The 16,647-nt window shown below is 47.4% G+C and overlaps 1 protein-coding gene across 4 annotated transcripts in view; it reads right to left on the minus strand.

The window, feature by feature from the left end:
- Clnk (cytokine dependent hematopoietic cell linker) overlaps window positions 1–16,647 on the minus strand; it is a 189,887-nt gene that overhangs the window by 76,051 nt on the left and 97,189 nt on the right. For all 4 annotated transcript variants that reach the window (XM_010641849.2, XM_010641846.2, XM_019210328.2 and 1 more), the window contains one exon: window positions 2,973–3,044. In XM_010641849.2, the coding sequence (XP_010640151.1) occupies window positions 2,973–3,044 (72 nt within the window). The remainder of the gene's footprint in view (window positions 1–2,972; window positions 3,045–16,647) is intronic.

The following is a 16,647-nucleotide window of genomic DNA, read 5'->3' on the forward strand; positions in this document are numbered from 1 at the left end:
CGATACGCAAGTCTGGTATAAGAAATGGTGTGGTGTGTGCCTCACCTGTGGCACCTCCGGTGTACGAGAATACTAAAATATCTAACACAGTGTAAACACAATGCAAACAGTTGTGAGACTGTGTCCACTAGAGACAAAGGATGAGGGAAGTGTCTGGATATGCTTAGTGTAGACATAACTGACACTTTTCGATGTGTGGTGGGTTGACTCCACAGTGGACCTGGAACCACAGACATGGTGGGCCAACTATGTCCTGATATGTAAGGAGGTTCTGACTATGAGAACCCAGAAATGCTACTGACTTTGAATTTAAATCCAGTCATCACGCCTTCTGAGCTCTAGGACTGTGACCAGCACAAGTACTGCCTCTCAGGCTATTTTTCTTTATCAGTAAATGAGGGTTAAAGTCCCCACTCCCGCACATGTTGTAAGGGTGGGTGCCAAAGACCCTTCCCTCATGCCTGAGGGTGCTCAGGTACTGATCCTGTGTGGCCTCAGTGGAGTGCACCCAGTGGTGTGTTTCTGAGTCGCCGAATGCAGACTCAGGAAAGCAGCACAGAACAGAAGTGGATCTGGGGATTTAGCCACGTGAACACCACAGGACACTGTAGTCGGGTCCCAGGTTCAAGATGTAGAGATGATCTGTGTTTTTCCTGCAAAGCCTCCTGGGCTGTATCTTCTGAGCCACTCCTGCCCTCAGATAGCTCCTTGCTTTGTGTGTCACCAGGAGCCTGCTTCATGCACACCCGGCCCGTGACACCACGTGTCGCTTGTTGGGAGGGCAACGGCGCGGAGGGCCAGCATTGTTTTTCATATTAGTGTTAATAATCATCCTTATCATTTTCTGTGCCACAACTAGCTGGGTGACCACAGGGAACTTTCTCTGCTCCTTCTCTCCCGTGTAAGGGAGGCTAACAAGAGTGATGACTAGGACCCAGTGAGAGGTACCTAGTAAGCTTTTAGGATAACACTTAGTACCTAGTAGCACTCAGTGGGTGTCAGCCTTGGGTATTCACTGGGAACCCACAGAATTCCGGGCACCCCACCGAGGCCATTCACTCGTTCACCCAAAGGCAGGCACTGCTATGGGCTCAGGGGATTCTGGGATAAACAAGACCGTACTTGGATACAGCTGTCCCAGGCCACGCAGCCAGCAAGCAGGACAGCTGGGATTTCATCCCGGGCTCTGTAGTCTCTCGCTGCCTGTGACGCTGCCTGTGACGCCGCCTGCTCTACACTTCCGCCCCTGTCATTCCTATGCGGAAATGAATATTATCGGCTAAATAGTCATTAAGGTAGGAGAGTAACCCAAATGTATAGCTTTCAGGCATTTTGATTTGATTTATGTATCTCAGGCCGGGGATTTAGCTCAGCGGTTCGGTGGCCTGCCTTGCAAGCGCAAGGACCTGAGTTCAATCCCCGGTACCAAAAAACAAAACAAAACAAAAAGACACATATCTATATCTAGATATATCTCAAATGCTAATACATTCATATAATACTTTTAATACAAAATATGCAGAGGTACAGAGATTTATATGTATGTGGGAGTTTTAAAAAAGTTTTGGGTTTATAAATGGTTTGAAACAGGCTGCAGAAACATCGTCTGTTGCTCTCTTTAATACATCTTGAGCATGCTGTGACACATCCTGAAATAATTTGCTTCGGAGAAAAAAACATTGCTCTTCTCTCTCTGTCTTTTTCTCTCCCAAATGTAACTGTAAACACTACTTTGATGGGTTTAATCGCTTCAACCCTCTTCATTCGAAGAAAGGCTTCTAGCCCCTCCATTTCTCATGTTTTGCTTTTGTCAAGAAATGACAAGAATGGGCTTAGAACGCATTATTCAAATGTATTTAATATAAACATTAAAGAAGGCTGAGAACAGCCACACATTTTCCTTTGCTTGAAGTGGTTTAGAAAAATAATGTGAGTGCTGTGTCCGCTCCACCCTTACAGGAGTATTTCCTCTAGCGATTCCTGGGCCCACAGACTGCTCACAGTGCCCGGGTGTAGCTCGTCCTGAAGGGTGCTCCGTACAGTGCCTTGTGTTAAACTAAACTGGGGTGTGAGGATTCTTAAGAGGCAAGAAGCCTTGGCATCCCTGGAAAGACAGACCACGCCAGGTGGGTTGAGCAAAGGAGTCCTGGCCCAATGTGGGGAAGCCAGCTCTGAGGGATGGCTTGCTGCCCAAGGTAGGTTTTGTGGCCAGCACAGAGCTGGAATTGACTTTGGGTCCAGCTCCTTGTTGGTAATTTCAAGTTAGCCCATAATACTGAGCCTTTTGGTTTACCCATGAGCTGCTGCAGGGTAGGATGTGTTTGTCTCTGAATTTTCAGTATACTATGTGAGTCTTTTTTTTTTTTTTTCTTTTTTTTTTTGAGACAGAGTCTCACTATGTAGCTGAGACTGGCCGAGAACTCACTATGTAGCCCAGGCTGGTTTCAAACTCACAGCGATCCTCCTGCCTCAGCCTCCAAGTGCTGGGATTATAGGCATGTGCCACCATGCCTGGCTTACCATGCGAGTCTTGATGTCCTAGCTGCTGAGCAAATGATTTCTCAATTGAGAAATAAAGAAAATAACCTCAGGCCCACGTGACTGTCTTGTCTGCTGGCTGGTGGACTTGTGGCCTGACCTATGACCTATCATCCCTGTCATTCACCGGCAGCAGGACAGGTGGCTTTCCTCAGTGGCTCTCTTGTTTAGGGAGAGTGGGTGGGTGACAGGAATGGCATGCCCCAGCCTGCAATGCTGTACAAGCTCCTTGGCACAGTCTGGGTCACATACCTGGTCCAGCCCACGTCGGGTTCCTCCTGCACCTTGGTTTTTTGTATCACCTCAAAGATCCTTACTAGCAATGTACTTTCTTGCTATACATGTTCTCTCTGCCTCTCTATGTATGTATCAGCTTATTTGCCACAAAATTAAAATTTTCACTCCTCTATTAATAAACAAGTAAATATTCTGACCTATTTTTTGGCAGAGCGAAGTTCTGGAATTTCAAATCACTGGGTCCTTCTTTTGTTGTCCTTTTATTGCCCCTGGGAAGAAAGAAAATAGATTATAGCTGGGAAGTAGCAAGAAGCTAGGGAGAAAAAATTAATTAAGTGCATTCATTCATAGGAACAACCACCCAGTCAGATTTAAGTAATTAATGCCTTACACATAATTCTGAATCTCTCCTTGCATTTCCATTGGATGCAAAGAAAAAGTCGTGTTTAAAGTAATGAAATTAATGAATGCTTTTTAAAATGTAAGAGCTATGTTTTACAGGGGGCAGCAGTGTGGGGGTGGAGTTAATGCCCCAGTCAAGATGAGGTCTTGGCTACCTCTTCCTCCTCATCAGGGTGACCTTGATGTTTTCTGTAAGCTCCATGGAGTCCCTATCTGCTCTGTTCAATGAAGACCATCTTACTCTGCCACATGGTGAATTGAGGCTGCTAAGATACTGAAGGGCCAGCGACCGCGAAACAGGAAAGATTCCAGATGTTTTCCTCTATCAGCTGAATCTGGCCAAACTCCTGTTGTCCACATCCTTCCATGGGGGAAGGCATGCTTCTTGGCAAGAGCAGCTCTGATCTAAATAATATGTACCGAACTCCTGTAGAATTTAGGTGCTTTGCTAAGTCACTGTTCATGAGGAGACGGAACTACTTTAAATTGAGTTAATTTATTGTTAAAATTCATTGAGCACTTTCACCACCATAAACCATCATTGTTATTCATCCTGGGTTCATTTAATTAGCCCAGTTTAACACTCTTTCTGCTCAGGCATTTCTGGAGCTTTGCAAATGCTCAAGGGTTAGTAAAGTGAATGTCCCAGACAGCTAGCCCGTTAGCGGATGTCTCTCCACTTGGGCTGCTCTTGCCCTTCTTGGTCCTTGGACATCGTCTGCCTGCTTCACAAGGCCATTAGGGTCCCCTCTCATCTTCCTTTCCCTGGTCACCTGCGCCTCATGCTTTCCTCTACTTCCTCAGGGAAACTCCCTTACCCTCTGCAGTGCTTGGCTAAGCTTTCCTGTTACTTTTAAGTGTAGCTTGCATGCCGATCTTAGGAGACCTTTGAACTTCCAGCTCTGGGAGAGCGTAGATTGCAGATTTGCCTTTCCGGGCCCTGGGTCCATGCCCAGCCCACAGGGGCTCATGGAGATGCTGCAGTGCACACAGGACTCTGGGACCCCAGGGTGAGCCTGACATTGGTGTGCAGCCCAGGGAACCCGATGTGATGTATAAAAATCTCAGTGGCTCCTCACAGATATAAACTGATGTTTTAGAAAATGATGGTATTGTTTAATGATGTCTTCATTACTCATTCCATTTTTGCCTTATTCCTTTCAGAATGATTTTAGGATCGCATTATTTTCTGTTTATTTATGATCCTTTTTCTACCTAGGAAAGCTTGATTCATAAATCTCTATGTGGACCTTGACTTTTCTTCTAGGTCCTGGACATAAAGATTCAACCCGTTCTGGCATTTTCCTGTTGTTGTCCCCCAGCAGGTCCAGACTCTTTCCTTGGGAGCCGTTCCAGTGTTCACCCTGTAGCTTCCAAGTTAGCGCACAGGGCCCTCAGTGTGGCCCTTTTCCTCCGCTTCCCCTCTCTCACCACCGTCTTGCTAATTTGTTACAGATCTCGATGCCAGGACCCCACGTGACTCTCGGCTCCAACCCTTCCTCTCCCACGACCCCACAAGGTCCTCTCAGTCTTAAATTCTCCTTGCAGTGTCTCCAGCCCCTACCTGCTTCCTGCTTCACCAAACTTCTCTAAGAACAGCCTTTCTAATGAGCAGGATTCCTCACTAGCTCTCCATTCCTGCAGGATAAGATGCAAGCTTTAAACCACAATAATTAGCCAAGATTCCCACTTCAGTGGCCTCCCTGCCAGTCCCCCCTACCGGGGCCTTAAGGGCACACTTTATTAATTTATGTATTTTTTGAAGCTCTCATATCATTGATTAGATCATTCCTTCTATTTCCTCTGGATCTTAAAAAATGCTCTCTGTTCTTCAGGGTCAAGTTCAAGTTCCTCTTCCTCATTTGTTCTTCCCTAATGCTTCCTCTGTGAGTCCCTCTAGTATTTTTTTCATACTTCTGGGTTGCTACTCACTCATTTGCTTGTGAATCTGTTTACTCATTCACTCAGCAAGTAACGATTGACCTGTTCTGTCCCAGGCAGCTCTCTCAGTGATAGGAAACAGCCTTTGAAGGAGAAAGCAGGAGTTTACCTCAGGAAGGTTTATCAGGTGGGGGAAGACAGGCCACACGCTACAGTCCCATCATGTTGATGTGTGTGAGCCTGTGTGCGTGTGCGTTCCCCTTGAGTGAGTCCCCTTGGATGGGGGGCAGGTCTTGGGCATCCTTTTCTCTCCCAGGACACCACATACCAGCTTACCCCAGTGTGCTCTCAGGAATGTTTACCCAATAGTGCACAGATATAGATGGGAAATGAATAATCAACATCCCAGCCTGGGCTCATGTACAATAGTGAGCCCTGCACTAAACTGGGCAGAATCCCTAGTATCTGTTACCAGGGGAGTTCCGGTCTGTCCTTGCCCTGTGAAGGAAGCTCTCAGTTTCATTTTACCTTGGGATTATGGGCATCATTTGGCATTATAATGGCATTAACCCCTCCACTTAGGGGGTGGGAAGGATTCTGGACACTTGTGCGACTTCCTCCAGATGCCTCAAGAACCCAGGAGCTGGACAACTCTCTCTGAAGTTTCTAATAGCATTGGCCTTTTTAACTCTAAGCAGAGAACTGAACTTTAATTCTCTTTGGTGTCGCATTCACCGCAAGGCTCGGTAACAACTGGACAGCTCCCCTTCTCAGTGCTGTGCGGCAGGTGAGGAAGCAGGGCCCGAGAGTAGGGGGATGAATGGGTGAGCAGGCTTCTGGGCGGCAGGGCCAGGGTGACATGCCGGCCACCAGGCTCCACTGCACATCTGGCCAGGTGAGCTAGAGGGAGCTGGAGTGGGTGACAGCCCGCTGCTGGCAAGCCAGATGCAACCATCTAAGAAACATGCTAAGGAAGGGCTGGGAGAAGGCGAAGAAAAGGGAGGAGCTCTTCTTCATGCACAGGATTATTCTGCAAAACACTAACAAAGTTGGCAAGTAAATGGCCATCTATCGGCTTGTCTGTTACTTACAAAGAGCAAAGATACTTAGCAAGCTTCCTCCCTGCCAGGTCTCTTTCAATATTTCCTTAGAGTACAGATTCCACAGACCTTTTTTTAAAAATATAAAAAACCCCCAATAAAGACAATTATTAAAGACAATTATTAAAGACTATCAATCATAATAGATCAAAATGGTTTGTTTTGCGTTAAACTGAGATCTGACCTTGGAAGGAGATGCACAACATCCCCGAGTCGGCCACTGCCTGGGGTGACGCACTGCCTACTGCAGTCCACCTAGAGATGCCTCATTTTACATGGCCTCCAACTGTGGGGGCGCAGCTGTCCTTCACGTAGGCTGCTCAGCCCCTCTACACCAAAGAGTGACATGAAACAGCATCTTCAAACTGCTGGTCTATTAGCTCACAACTGACATGTCCTCCAGGGGAGCAACACAGGCGAATCCATTGCACGGAGAAATCCACACGCTCCAGGAGAGATGATGGAAGAGCCCGAGGCACCTGGGGACCCTGAAGCACAGAGTCGGTGAGCCGGCCACCTCTCACTCTGCAGAGATGGAGCCGGTGCAGCCCACAGTCCGGCTCCTCTTTCTGACCACGCTCTCTGCACCTCAGGCATAGTGCTTTGCAGCCATCATTGGTTTCCTTGTCCGCTGTTACACCTTCTTTCTCTATGACCCCTCAGCAAAGTCCACCTGATCCTCCTCTGCATGTTTTCTGGTTTTGTCCCTCCTTGTTGGAACTAACCTCGGGAGACCCACATTCCTTTTCAGGTGGACCTAATAGAGTCTGTTCTATGCAGTACAATCCACTGATACCAGCTGCAGATCTGGACCATGCATGTGACCCTTTTTGCGTCTTAGGAGATGTAATTAAGATCAGGATCTAGAGACAAGCTTATCCTGGATTAAAGTGGATCCTAAATGCAGTGACAGATGCTTTTCTTGGAAAGAGAGGAGGAGAACTCCTGGGAGGGAGGCACAGTGAGAAACCGTGGGAAGACAGGTAGAGACTGGAGTCCCACTGCCCAAGTAAGGGGACTCTTGGAGCCACCAATGGTTGGAAGAGGAGAGGAAAGATCCTCCCAGGGAGCTTTGGGAAGGAGCCTGGGCAGCCTGCACTTTCATTTCGAACTTCTGGGCTCTGGCACTGTGAGGGGAGATATCTCTGTGGCTTAAAGCCAGCCTGGTCATGGCAGTTTATCAGGGCAGACCTGTGAGAAATATACTGAACATCTCACCTGTCCCAAGAGGGAGAACATTAATCAGACCCTTGTACAAACCTGGCCAATTAAAAATACACATAGTCTTGGAAAGAGGAGAAGATGGTCAGATGTTCAAGGGAAGTGAAGCAAGCTTTTCAGGAGGTGACACCCTGTGGAGGCTGGCAGGAACCAAGGGACTGGCCAGAGGGATGGCTTGTGGGGCTGCGGAGCAGAGTGAGGGGTGGGCTGTTCAGAGAATGGTCCATCCCGGCCACTCCTCTAACTTGTCACCTACAAAGGAGGCTGCTCCCATGCAGGTGCCACTGACCAACACAGGGAAGAGGAGCGTCTCTGTGCTTGTGAAAACATTGCTCACGCTGCACTCTCACCCTGCGTTTGGATTTTGCTAGATGCTTCACATTCTGTACGCTCAGCATGGGCTTGCAAAAGCTGCTGAGAAATTACACAAATTGCTCTTACTCACAAGTCTCGTTCAAGGATTTTTAACTCTAAGATCATGAATGATAATAAAGCATGACACTACACTTAGAGTCGTAATTGGAACAGCCAAATATTTATATAGAATCCACAACTGGCTGGTCATTGTTTGGCATTTCACGCATATTAACCCATCTAGTCCTAGGAGCAACACAGCAAGGTCAGTCTTACCCTCTTCAACTTTGTTGAATTTCCCTTCCTTCCTTGCTTTGTTTCCCTCCTTGCCTTCCTTCCTCCCTCCCTCCCTCCCTTCCTCTCTCTCTCTCTCTTCCTTCCTCCCCCCACCACTCCCTCTCCAAAGTGGGTTTGGCTATGTAGTCCAGGCTGCTCTGAACTCACCATCTCCCTGCCTCCCTAGTACTAAGATTATATGCGTGCACCACCAGGCCAGTTCCCGTCAAGCTGCTTGACCTTGTGTAAAGCTCATGCTCTGTCTCCTCTGGAACAGCCAGAGGCTGGGCTTCTGAGAAGGACTCCGAGACGGATGAGCGTTCAGAAACATACTGGGAACTTAGCAGCCTCCAAGAGGCACAGTAGCCCTTCGGAGCTGTCCCACCCTGGCGTGAGAGCCCGAAAGTACCAGTCAGCGGGTGTGGGCTACCCTGGGCAGAACAGTGCCATTCAACCAGGGCAGTTTTCAAGGCAGGCTGGGAAGGAGGCCGGGATGGAAACTGGTCTAGGACAAGATCACATAGGATTTGGACACATTTAGGACTCGGAAAGGTGGCGCTTGGCTAGAGTGTTTTCAGGCAAGGGAATGAGAGAGAACACAGCGCGGAAGGAAGGAAGGGGCCAAAGGCAGGAGGTCCCTGAGGGAGCTGTGCTCTGGGAGGAGGCAGACAAGCGATATGGCACCAACCAAAGGTGAGAGCGCTTGCTGTGCTGATTGAGATTGGAATCCAGGACTGCCAATCAAACAAATCACTTAATTTGTCTTCTCATTCCCTTTCTACACACAGGGCAGGGAGGCGCTACAGCTCCTTCCTCAAGTGTTGAGTGCATGTTAGTGACTGTATTTATTGTCCAGGGCCCTGTTCTTATCCTGAATGAACAACTAACAGCAGAGGCAGTCAACCACCACACTCGAGAAGAAGGTTGATATATCAAGTATTTCAGCCAGGTCAAAATTTTGCCTACACAATGACAGAGATGTAAATCTACAATCCTGGAATGGTTCTCTAATTTGTTTGACCACAGAGTTGCTTCTGGTTTCATTTCCTGATAGCTTTTGAGAACAACATGCCCTCATTATTTTATCGAGCTGAGGATTCTGACACAAGGAAACTTTTACTTTGAGCAGACCAAGAAACATCAAGGAAACTAAAGAATTACTGCCAGAGTAGCCTTTTCCTGGAGTAAAAGGAAACAGTTGAATCGTGGTAGACTTCCTTCTAGGCCTTCCTCCTCTTGGGGCCTTGGGTGAACTCACAGGTCATGTCACGAGGATCTGACGTTCTCCAAACACAGTGCCTATCATTGTTAGCAGTTAATTGCTCAATATTTTCTCAGGAAAATAGAATATTATATTCCAGCATGTCCTTTACAGCAGGAACTTTAGCCTCATTATCTTATCTCATACTACTTGCGTTTTAAAGGTTATGTCTTTGCCCTTCACCTTAGAATTTCCTTCTGTGCCTGCTGAGTGGCTTTGGATGCTCCAGAAAAACCCTGCGTAGTGTGTAATTTAAAACAAGATATCTTTCCATAGAATGAGACCCCTTTGGCCCAGATCAATTTTTGTCACTTTACTTCCAGGTGCAAGATATTTGTCCCTCATGAGAACTTTGAAAATATTGACATTCTCATCGGTTGTCTTTCCTCAATCACCATCAGTCTAACTGTAAGGCCTTAAAATAACTCCGTAGAAGCCAGGTGTCTTCTTTCTCAGGCTTTAAAGCACACTCTTGTGACCCAGCCTCTGAGATGAAAATCACCGTGATGTTCCAGGCCACCGAGCACGGGAGAACCACCGGTCTCTCTGTCTCCTGCTGTTTGACCTAAAAGGTGCCCCCAAGTCTCAGGTTGCTGGGCTCATCGGGGGACTCACCCACTCACGAGCCCCTATCCAAATGTGCTGTTAGGAGGGGTGTGGGTGGAGGAGGCCGTCCCTAGGAGCGTGACCTGGAAGGGGTATCTGAGTCCCCCATTCCTCCCTGCGCTCTGCTCAGCTGTCCTCTGCCCGGGGCCTTCACCATGTGGGTTCTGCCTTGGCACTGGCTGACCACGGACTGAAAATGTGAAGCAAGATAAGCCTCTCCTCCTTCGTACTGTGGGTGTCGGGTATTTTTATGAGCGATGAGAAAGTGTGAAGACACCTGCCCTATGGGACAAGCCCAGCTTTGCCAACACAGTGCCATATATATTTGCATCATTCTCCGGACCACAGCCTCCACTTGCCGCCTGTTTCTCTGACTTCATTCTAGCACCATCATCAGCTTTGCCCATGCATCCGTGAGAGTTTCTGCAGCATCATACTGCCCATGAGACTTTCCACTGCCTCCTAAAGTCCAGGGAACCGTCTCTCAGAAATCTAGCAGGTCGTTCTGTTTGGTTTGGTTTTTGCGGTGGTGGGCGTGAGACCCAGGACTTTGAGCTAAAGCCTCACAGTTCTATTTCCTCTCTTATACAGTTGATCAAGTTTCCTATTATTCCAATTGATTAAGGTCTGGACATTCCCAGACATAATTTCCTTAGGTAACAATTTTTCTTAAGCTGTCTTTCAGCGAAACCCTCCAGGGTGCACCCAAGGACCGATTCTTCAAGAAAGGATAAGCAGAAGCCTGCTCATCTGGTCAGTGGCCTTTTCACAGGCTCTGAATTCCCCCTGAGAACATATTCCCTCCAGAAAGAAAGACCCTGTCTGTGCAGAGGCATGAGCACCATCCAGCCCTGTGCAAAAGAACCCTCACCTTTCTTCTCCATCAAAAATGGCTTTTCTCTGTCTTCTTCCCATAATGCCCCACTAACAGTGCATCAGGGAGGAAGATCTGAACTTTTCCCCAGCTCCTGGCTTACTTGCTAGCTGACTGAGCAATAAAATGTTTTCTTTTTTTGCAAAAACCCGGTGCCATAGATCTGGCTTCTGTAGGCACCAAGCAGGGAACCCTGGTTTGGTTCCATTGTTATCAGATTGCTACCCTTAGTTTCGTTGATCCTGGCTTCAGAAGGACAAAAACACTCTGCTATCTTAGCATCTTTAGAGATGTTAACGTTACCTTTTCTTTCCTTCTTAAGAACTGTGCTTACTGTAGCAGTCATCTTTTGTTGCCTAACAATGTATCACCAGCTTAGAGCCTGAACAGTACAATTATCTTTTCATAGTTTTTGCAGCCAGGGATCTAGGCATAGCTCAGCCGGTTTCCCTGCTTCCCAGGTCTTCTCTGAGGCATGTTCTGGGGCTGGGTTTTCATCAGAAAGCTCGGCTGAGGAAGGGTCTACTTCTAAGCCCATAAGACTGTGGACAGGATGCAGTTGATTTGGCCTGTTGGACTGAAGGCCTCCTCTCCTTGGCTGTGTGGGTCCTTTTGTCAAAACACACACAGGAAGCATAGCAGCCTTACGCCATGTAGTCGTGCAAATGCCTCTCCTTCTCTCTCCCACTGTTCATGAGCCTGTGTTTGTTGTTTGTTTGTGTGTTTGTTTGTTTTTTGTCCACTGTTCTTGCCTCACAGCTTTTTTAGGCCTTCTAATTCCCTAAGTGACTAGAGCAACACAAATATCTTTAGCTAAAATACTTGACCTTTGGCCTCAGTTTGGAAGCAGCTCTGAACAGCTCTGCAGTGAATGTCTTAGTGTCTTCTGTTATTCACAGGTCCCTTTCAGGTGCACCTGAGCTTATGTGAGTCAAGTGGCTTCTGGAAAGTTCCAAGATGTCCACAGGATGGAGGCTGGTTTCCAGGGGAGCTGACTACAGGGGTAGAGAGTTGGAATTCACAGCCACACTGCCCAAGTTGGGGAGAAAAGGGGGCGGAAGGTTGATCTAGTTACAAATGGTCAGTGATTAGATCAATCGTGCTTACAGAATGAAACAGCCACAGAGGCCCAAAGGATCTCTCTCTGTGGGCTGGGATGATGCCTTCTCTCTCCTTAGCGAACCACTGCCACATTTTCCAGGTCCCACCCCCACCCAGGGCCCTTACCCCACTCCTTGCTCCCTCTTTGCTCCTGGGAGGGTCTGCTTTAGGGCTATCCAGACAAGGTCCTCTCAGACTCAAGTTCTTTACTGAGCTGAACTGAAGTTTGGTGCCATTTTCGAATCTGATAACTTCTGAGTAGCCAGTATGGGCTGAGTATTGGGTGGCCTTGCCTCAGGCAGTTCAGGCTGCTGGAATTATCGTAGCCCCGGAGGAGGCTTACATACAGACATTTATTTCTTAAGTGCTACAGGCTGCGAGGTCCGAGACACCAGAACCGATGCTGGTGAGGTTGTGTCTGTCTGTCTGACTCCTGGTTTGTAGACAGCCATGTCTCATATTCTCATGTGGCCACGAGGCAAGTTTTCTCTCTGTGCTTCTGTTTACAGAGGCACTAATCCCATTCATGGAGAACCCAGCCTCATCACCAAATTATCTCCTAAGAGGCCCTAGTGTCATTCTCAGGAATTAGAATTTCAACAAGCTTTAGAAGACATAAACATTAAATCCATGATGGCCCTGAGATGTAGGCAGAAGGCTCAGAAGTCCTTTAGGAACTTGGCAGCCAGGTAAAGCAGGACCCATGTGAATAGGTGTGGGGTTCTCATCCCCTCTCCCTTTCTTCCACAGTTCGCTAAGCAGCTCATTTTGGTGGCTGCCTGGTTTTGGGACCGTCTACCCAGCTGTGATCTGGTTTTGCTTTTGTTCACAGCTTGGCAGCTTCCCATTAAATTTGTGGCTGCTGGGTACCCTTCCTTGCTCAGGAGGCTGCCCCCTGTGGTCCCCCTTCAGACCCTCGGGGCTCCTGTGGGCTGCACACCCCCATCACCACCAGCTTCTCCTGACTTGGAGAGAACTGAGATTCTCTGCTAACCCTCTCCAGAAAGGCAGTAGAAATGTTTGCATACGAGAAGTTCTGCAGACCGAGGCCAGGATCGCCCAAGGCATAACCGATTTTTCTTTTTTAAGATAGGAAAGAGATCTGTACTGTCCTGGACCAGACCAGCTCTACAGAAGGAAGGGGCGTCTGATTATATCTCTTCCTTTTTGCAGAGTGAAGATCTCAAAGATGCTCAGAGTGTGAGGCTGGGAGGAAAACTGGATGTCATGAGCTTGAGCCTGCTGATTTTATAGAGCAAATGAGATTCGGAGAACTGAAAAAACTGTGCCAGCCAAGCAGGTGCCGACTGACAGAGAGAAGTTTTCGCGCTGTCTACCTGCTCCTCGTGGGCTGTGCAAGGGCTCTTTCATTTAGCCTCGATTTCCCTGGCAATTGTCTTCTAATGAAACCTCTGTGTGTGTCTTTAAAACAAATGAACCTAATTTTCTTTGTAATCTTCTTGAGAAGAGAAAGAGAGACTAAAAGGGAAAATCTAATTTAGAAAACAAGAAATAGCCCTGAATCTTTTATGTCCAGTCTTGAAGAGACCCCAGAAAACTTCCTCTTTCTCTCCCATTGTTTTTTTTTTTTTGTTGTTGTTCTGGTTCAAATTTTGATTCAACAGAAGGAAATAAATGAAGCAAGACAAACAGAAGCTTAACAGCTCACTTCCTCAAATGTGTTCTCTTTCCTTTTCTCTGTCTTGACTGTCGGGATGTAGTTTCGAATAGACCATCAGTGTGTATGGTGAAAAAATATAGTAGCAACAGTGAATCACCCTTTCTGTAGGTCTATAGATGCGTTCATAATGGCATTTACTTTATAGATGGTCGTGCCTGAAAAATGCATTATAGGTCAGGCCCTATTCCTACTAAGCAAGTGGAGAAAAAGAAGTTCAGAGAGGCAGCATATATTGCTTTGGGCTACAAAGCTATAGGTGCCAGAGTGGGATTCAGTGCGAGACCTGTATGTCTCAAAGGCCATGTCTTTCTGTGGCTTCACACTGCATTCCGCAGAAACACAGCATGGCCAGAGGCTGCGATACCCCAGGCCTCATCTGCTGTTTTTGAACTCTGCTCCTTTCCCAAGACGATGGGATTTGCAGTAGATCTATCTTATACTATCTGGCAATGCTGCTTTGCAAAGCACTTACTGAAAGATAATCAAACCCCGAAATGCAGGGCTGCAGGTAATCATCATGATGCATCTGCTCATCTGTGCTTTTTAAGGGACATCTTAGTGGCATCATTTGCCATGGAGGGTGTTTAGGTTTCACGGTATTTTAAGAATGTTATGAGAATTGAATGAGATAATGCATGCAAAATACTCAGAACAGTGTTTGGGACAGTACGAGTCCTCAGTAAATATTTAGACTAGGAACCTTTATCAAAATTAATTCAATGATTTTCCACATCCCTTAGTGTGAACCGTGGGCCAGGACTTGTTCGTAGTGCTCAGGAATATATCAGTGAAAGAGCAAAGGTGCCTATCTTCCATAAAACAAAATGGAAAAGGACCTCTGCCCACGGAATAGAGAGGGCCGACAACAGGAGGAAACAGAATGAGTCAGGGATGTGCAGGGCTTGTTGGCAGGTGATAGCAGGGCAGGTAGGGGGTGAGCGTGCTGGGGTGGGGTGGCAGGCAGCTGGGAATATTCCATGGGATGGGTGAGGAGCCCTCCCGGCCCACGGTGAAAGCAGAGAGATGGCACAGTGGTCTAGTTATGGGATAGCTGCAGGAAGAGACTCCAGGTCCAGGCAACAACTGGAATAAAACTCCAGGAAGGAGCATGGTCAAGTGGTGGAGTGGAGACCAGCAGGTCCGAGAGGCTGGACGGACTGGGAAGTGGCAGGGCAAGAGCCTTGGGGGAATCAGGACAGATGCAGTGAGGAACTGTAGTCATGGAAGGACCCCAGGCTCTGGTGCCAAACAGAGGTGAAGCCAGTGTAGGATCCAGAGGCAGGAGCACAGTGGTGTCAGTGATGTTTCCTTAGGATTCCCTAACTGCTGTCTGGAGAACAGATGGACCGATGGAGGCTGCTGTCATTGCAATGTGTTCCCAAAAGCTCACGTGTGAGAATCATAATCCCCACAAGTCTATGTTAATGCTACTTGGAGACGGGTCTTTGGAGATAGTCACGGTTAGTGAGGGTGGTGGAGAGCGGTCCCAAGATGGCATTAGTGACTTTATAAGGAGAGGAACACAGCAGAGCTCACACAGGCACACTGTCTTGCCATACCAGGCCCCCCACCACTATGAAGCAGCAAGGAATCCCCCACCAGAGGCAGGGCCATATTCGCAGGCTTCTGGCCTTCAGAAGGTAAATACACTTCTTCATAAACACCCTGCTCCCAGGCACTTTGTTGTGGCAACAGCCAGCAAACTAAGGCAGGGGATACCGTAGAGGCTGAGAGACTGTTCCGGAAGTGAGTCCAGGAACACGAGCGCGACACTTTGCCAGCTAGGACAGGGCTGGGGCAGGGAGGTGAGTGAGCCTCCTCTATCACATCTCCCAACCCAGCCTACACAATCCATCTCTTCTTCATGCCTGTCTCCTGGGAAGTCATTGAAAAAGCTAATTTCCCAACAATTCATGTTTTCCTCTGTTCTGTCCTCATGATTTATCTACCTGTGTACTTGGTTTTGTCTCCATTGGCCCAAGGGAGATGTTCTTTCCCAAGCGGAGTACGGATCACGCTCTGCTTAGTTCTCCAGGGGAGGCAGAGCTGGGCTGGCCCAGGCCCTGGGTGGGTACTCAGACTGCCCCCACTGGTGACCCTCTCATCGGCTGGAGAAAGCAAGGGCAGCTTTCACTCCTACTGCGCTTGCCCCTCCAGATCTTAGTCTCCCTGACTTAAAACTTCAATGCAGTCAATGGCAGCATTCCAGCAAAGTCCCAAGTCTTTTAATGAGCACTTACTCACCAAGGAGGTGTTGACTATCAGACCCTCATGGTGGTGAGCAAGGGCCATGCTGGGCCTCAGCTGTGTGGGCACTGGCTTCCAAGGCACAGCAGAGCTGATTTCTGCATTAAAATTTCAAGGCCTTTGCATATCAATGCTTAAAACGATCACTATTTCAAGAGTTATTTGTATAAAATTGGAATTGCGAAAGTTGCAACAAAAGCAGAGGCAGTTCATGTCCAATGTGCACTGTTTTTTAATTAATCATTTTATCGATTTTGCCATTCTGATAGTCTTAATGTTACATGTTATATTTGTGTGCTGGTGATATGCTGCTACGCGTCACTTCCCAGATCTGTGTTTAGTGACCTTGCGCTGGTAGCTTGACATTGGCCGTAGCAGGACTATTCACATCACAGGAATTAGTGAATGCTGCAAATCAGGGTTTGATCAGCAGCAAGTATGGAGGAGACACGAAGTAAGTTTAATTTCAAAATATGGCATGTTTGTAGGTATAGCATTGTGAATATCAGAAAAATCGAGGAAATAACTTTCCAGTATTCAAAACTCCTATCCTGTTCAGGATAAGATGAACAGATGAACAAGTTCAGGCCATAAGTGTTTGTCATTTCACTTTTGTTTTTCTTATTAACATAAAGGAAATATCCCTTGCCTTCACACAGGAAAGGAGATGTTGAGGTCAACATTATCTGAGCTCATCTTTTAATTGCAACCATAGATCTGTTAAGGATACGAGGTTGGCAAAAATCAACAAAACCATTCTGTGAGGATCGATTAGCTCTGTGGAATTGATGGTAAAGACTCCTGTATATTTCCTTATTATTTGTGAGTTGTGTGCTATTATTTTTATATCGGTCTCATCTATGTATCT

Source organism: Fukomys damarensis, unplaced genomic scaffold (assembly GCF_012274545.1).
Source record: "Fukomys damarensis isolate Sample0158 unplaced genomic scaffold, DMR_v1.0_HiC HiC_scaffold_35, whole genome shotgun sequence".
NCBI classification, from domain to species: Eukaryota; Metazoa; Chordata; class Mammalia; order Rodentia; family Bathyergidae; genus Fukomys; species Fukomys damarensis.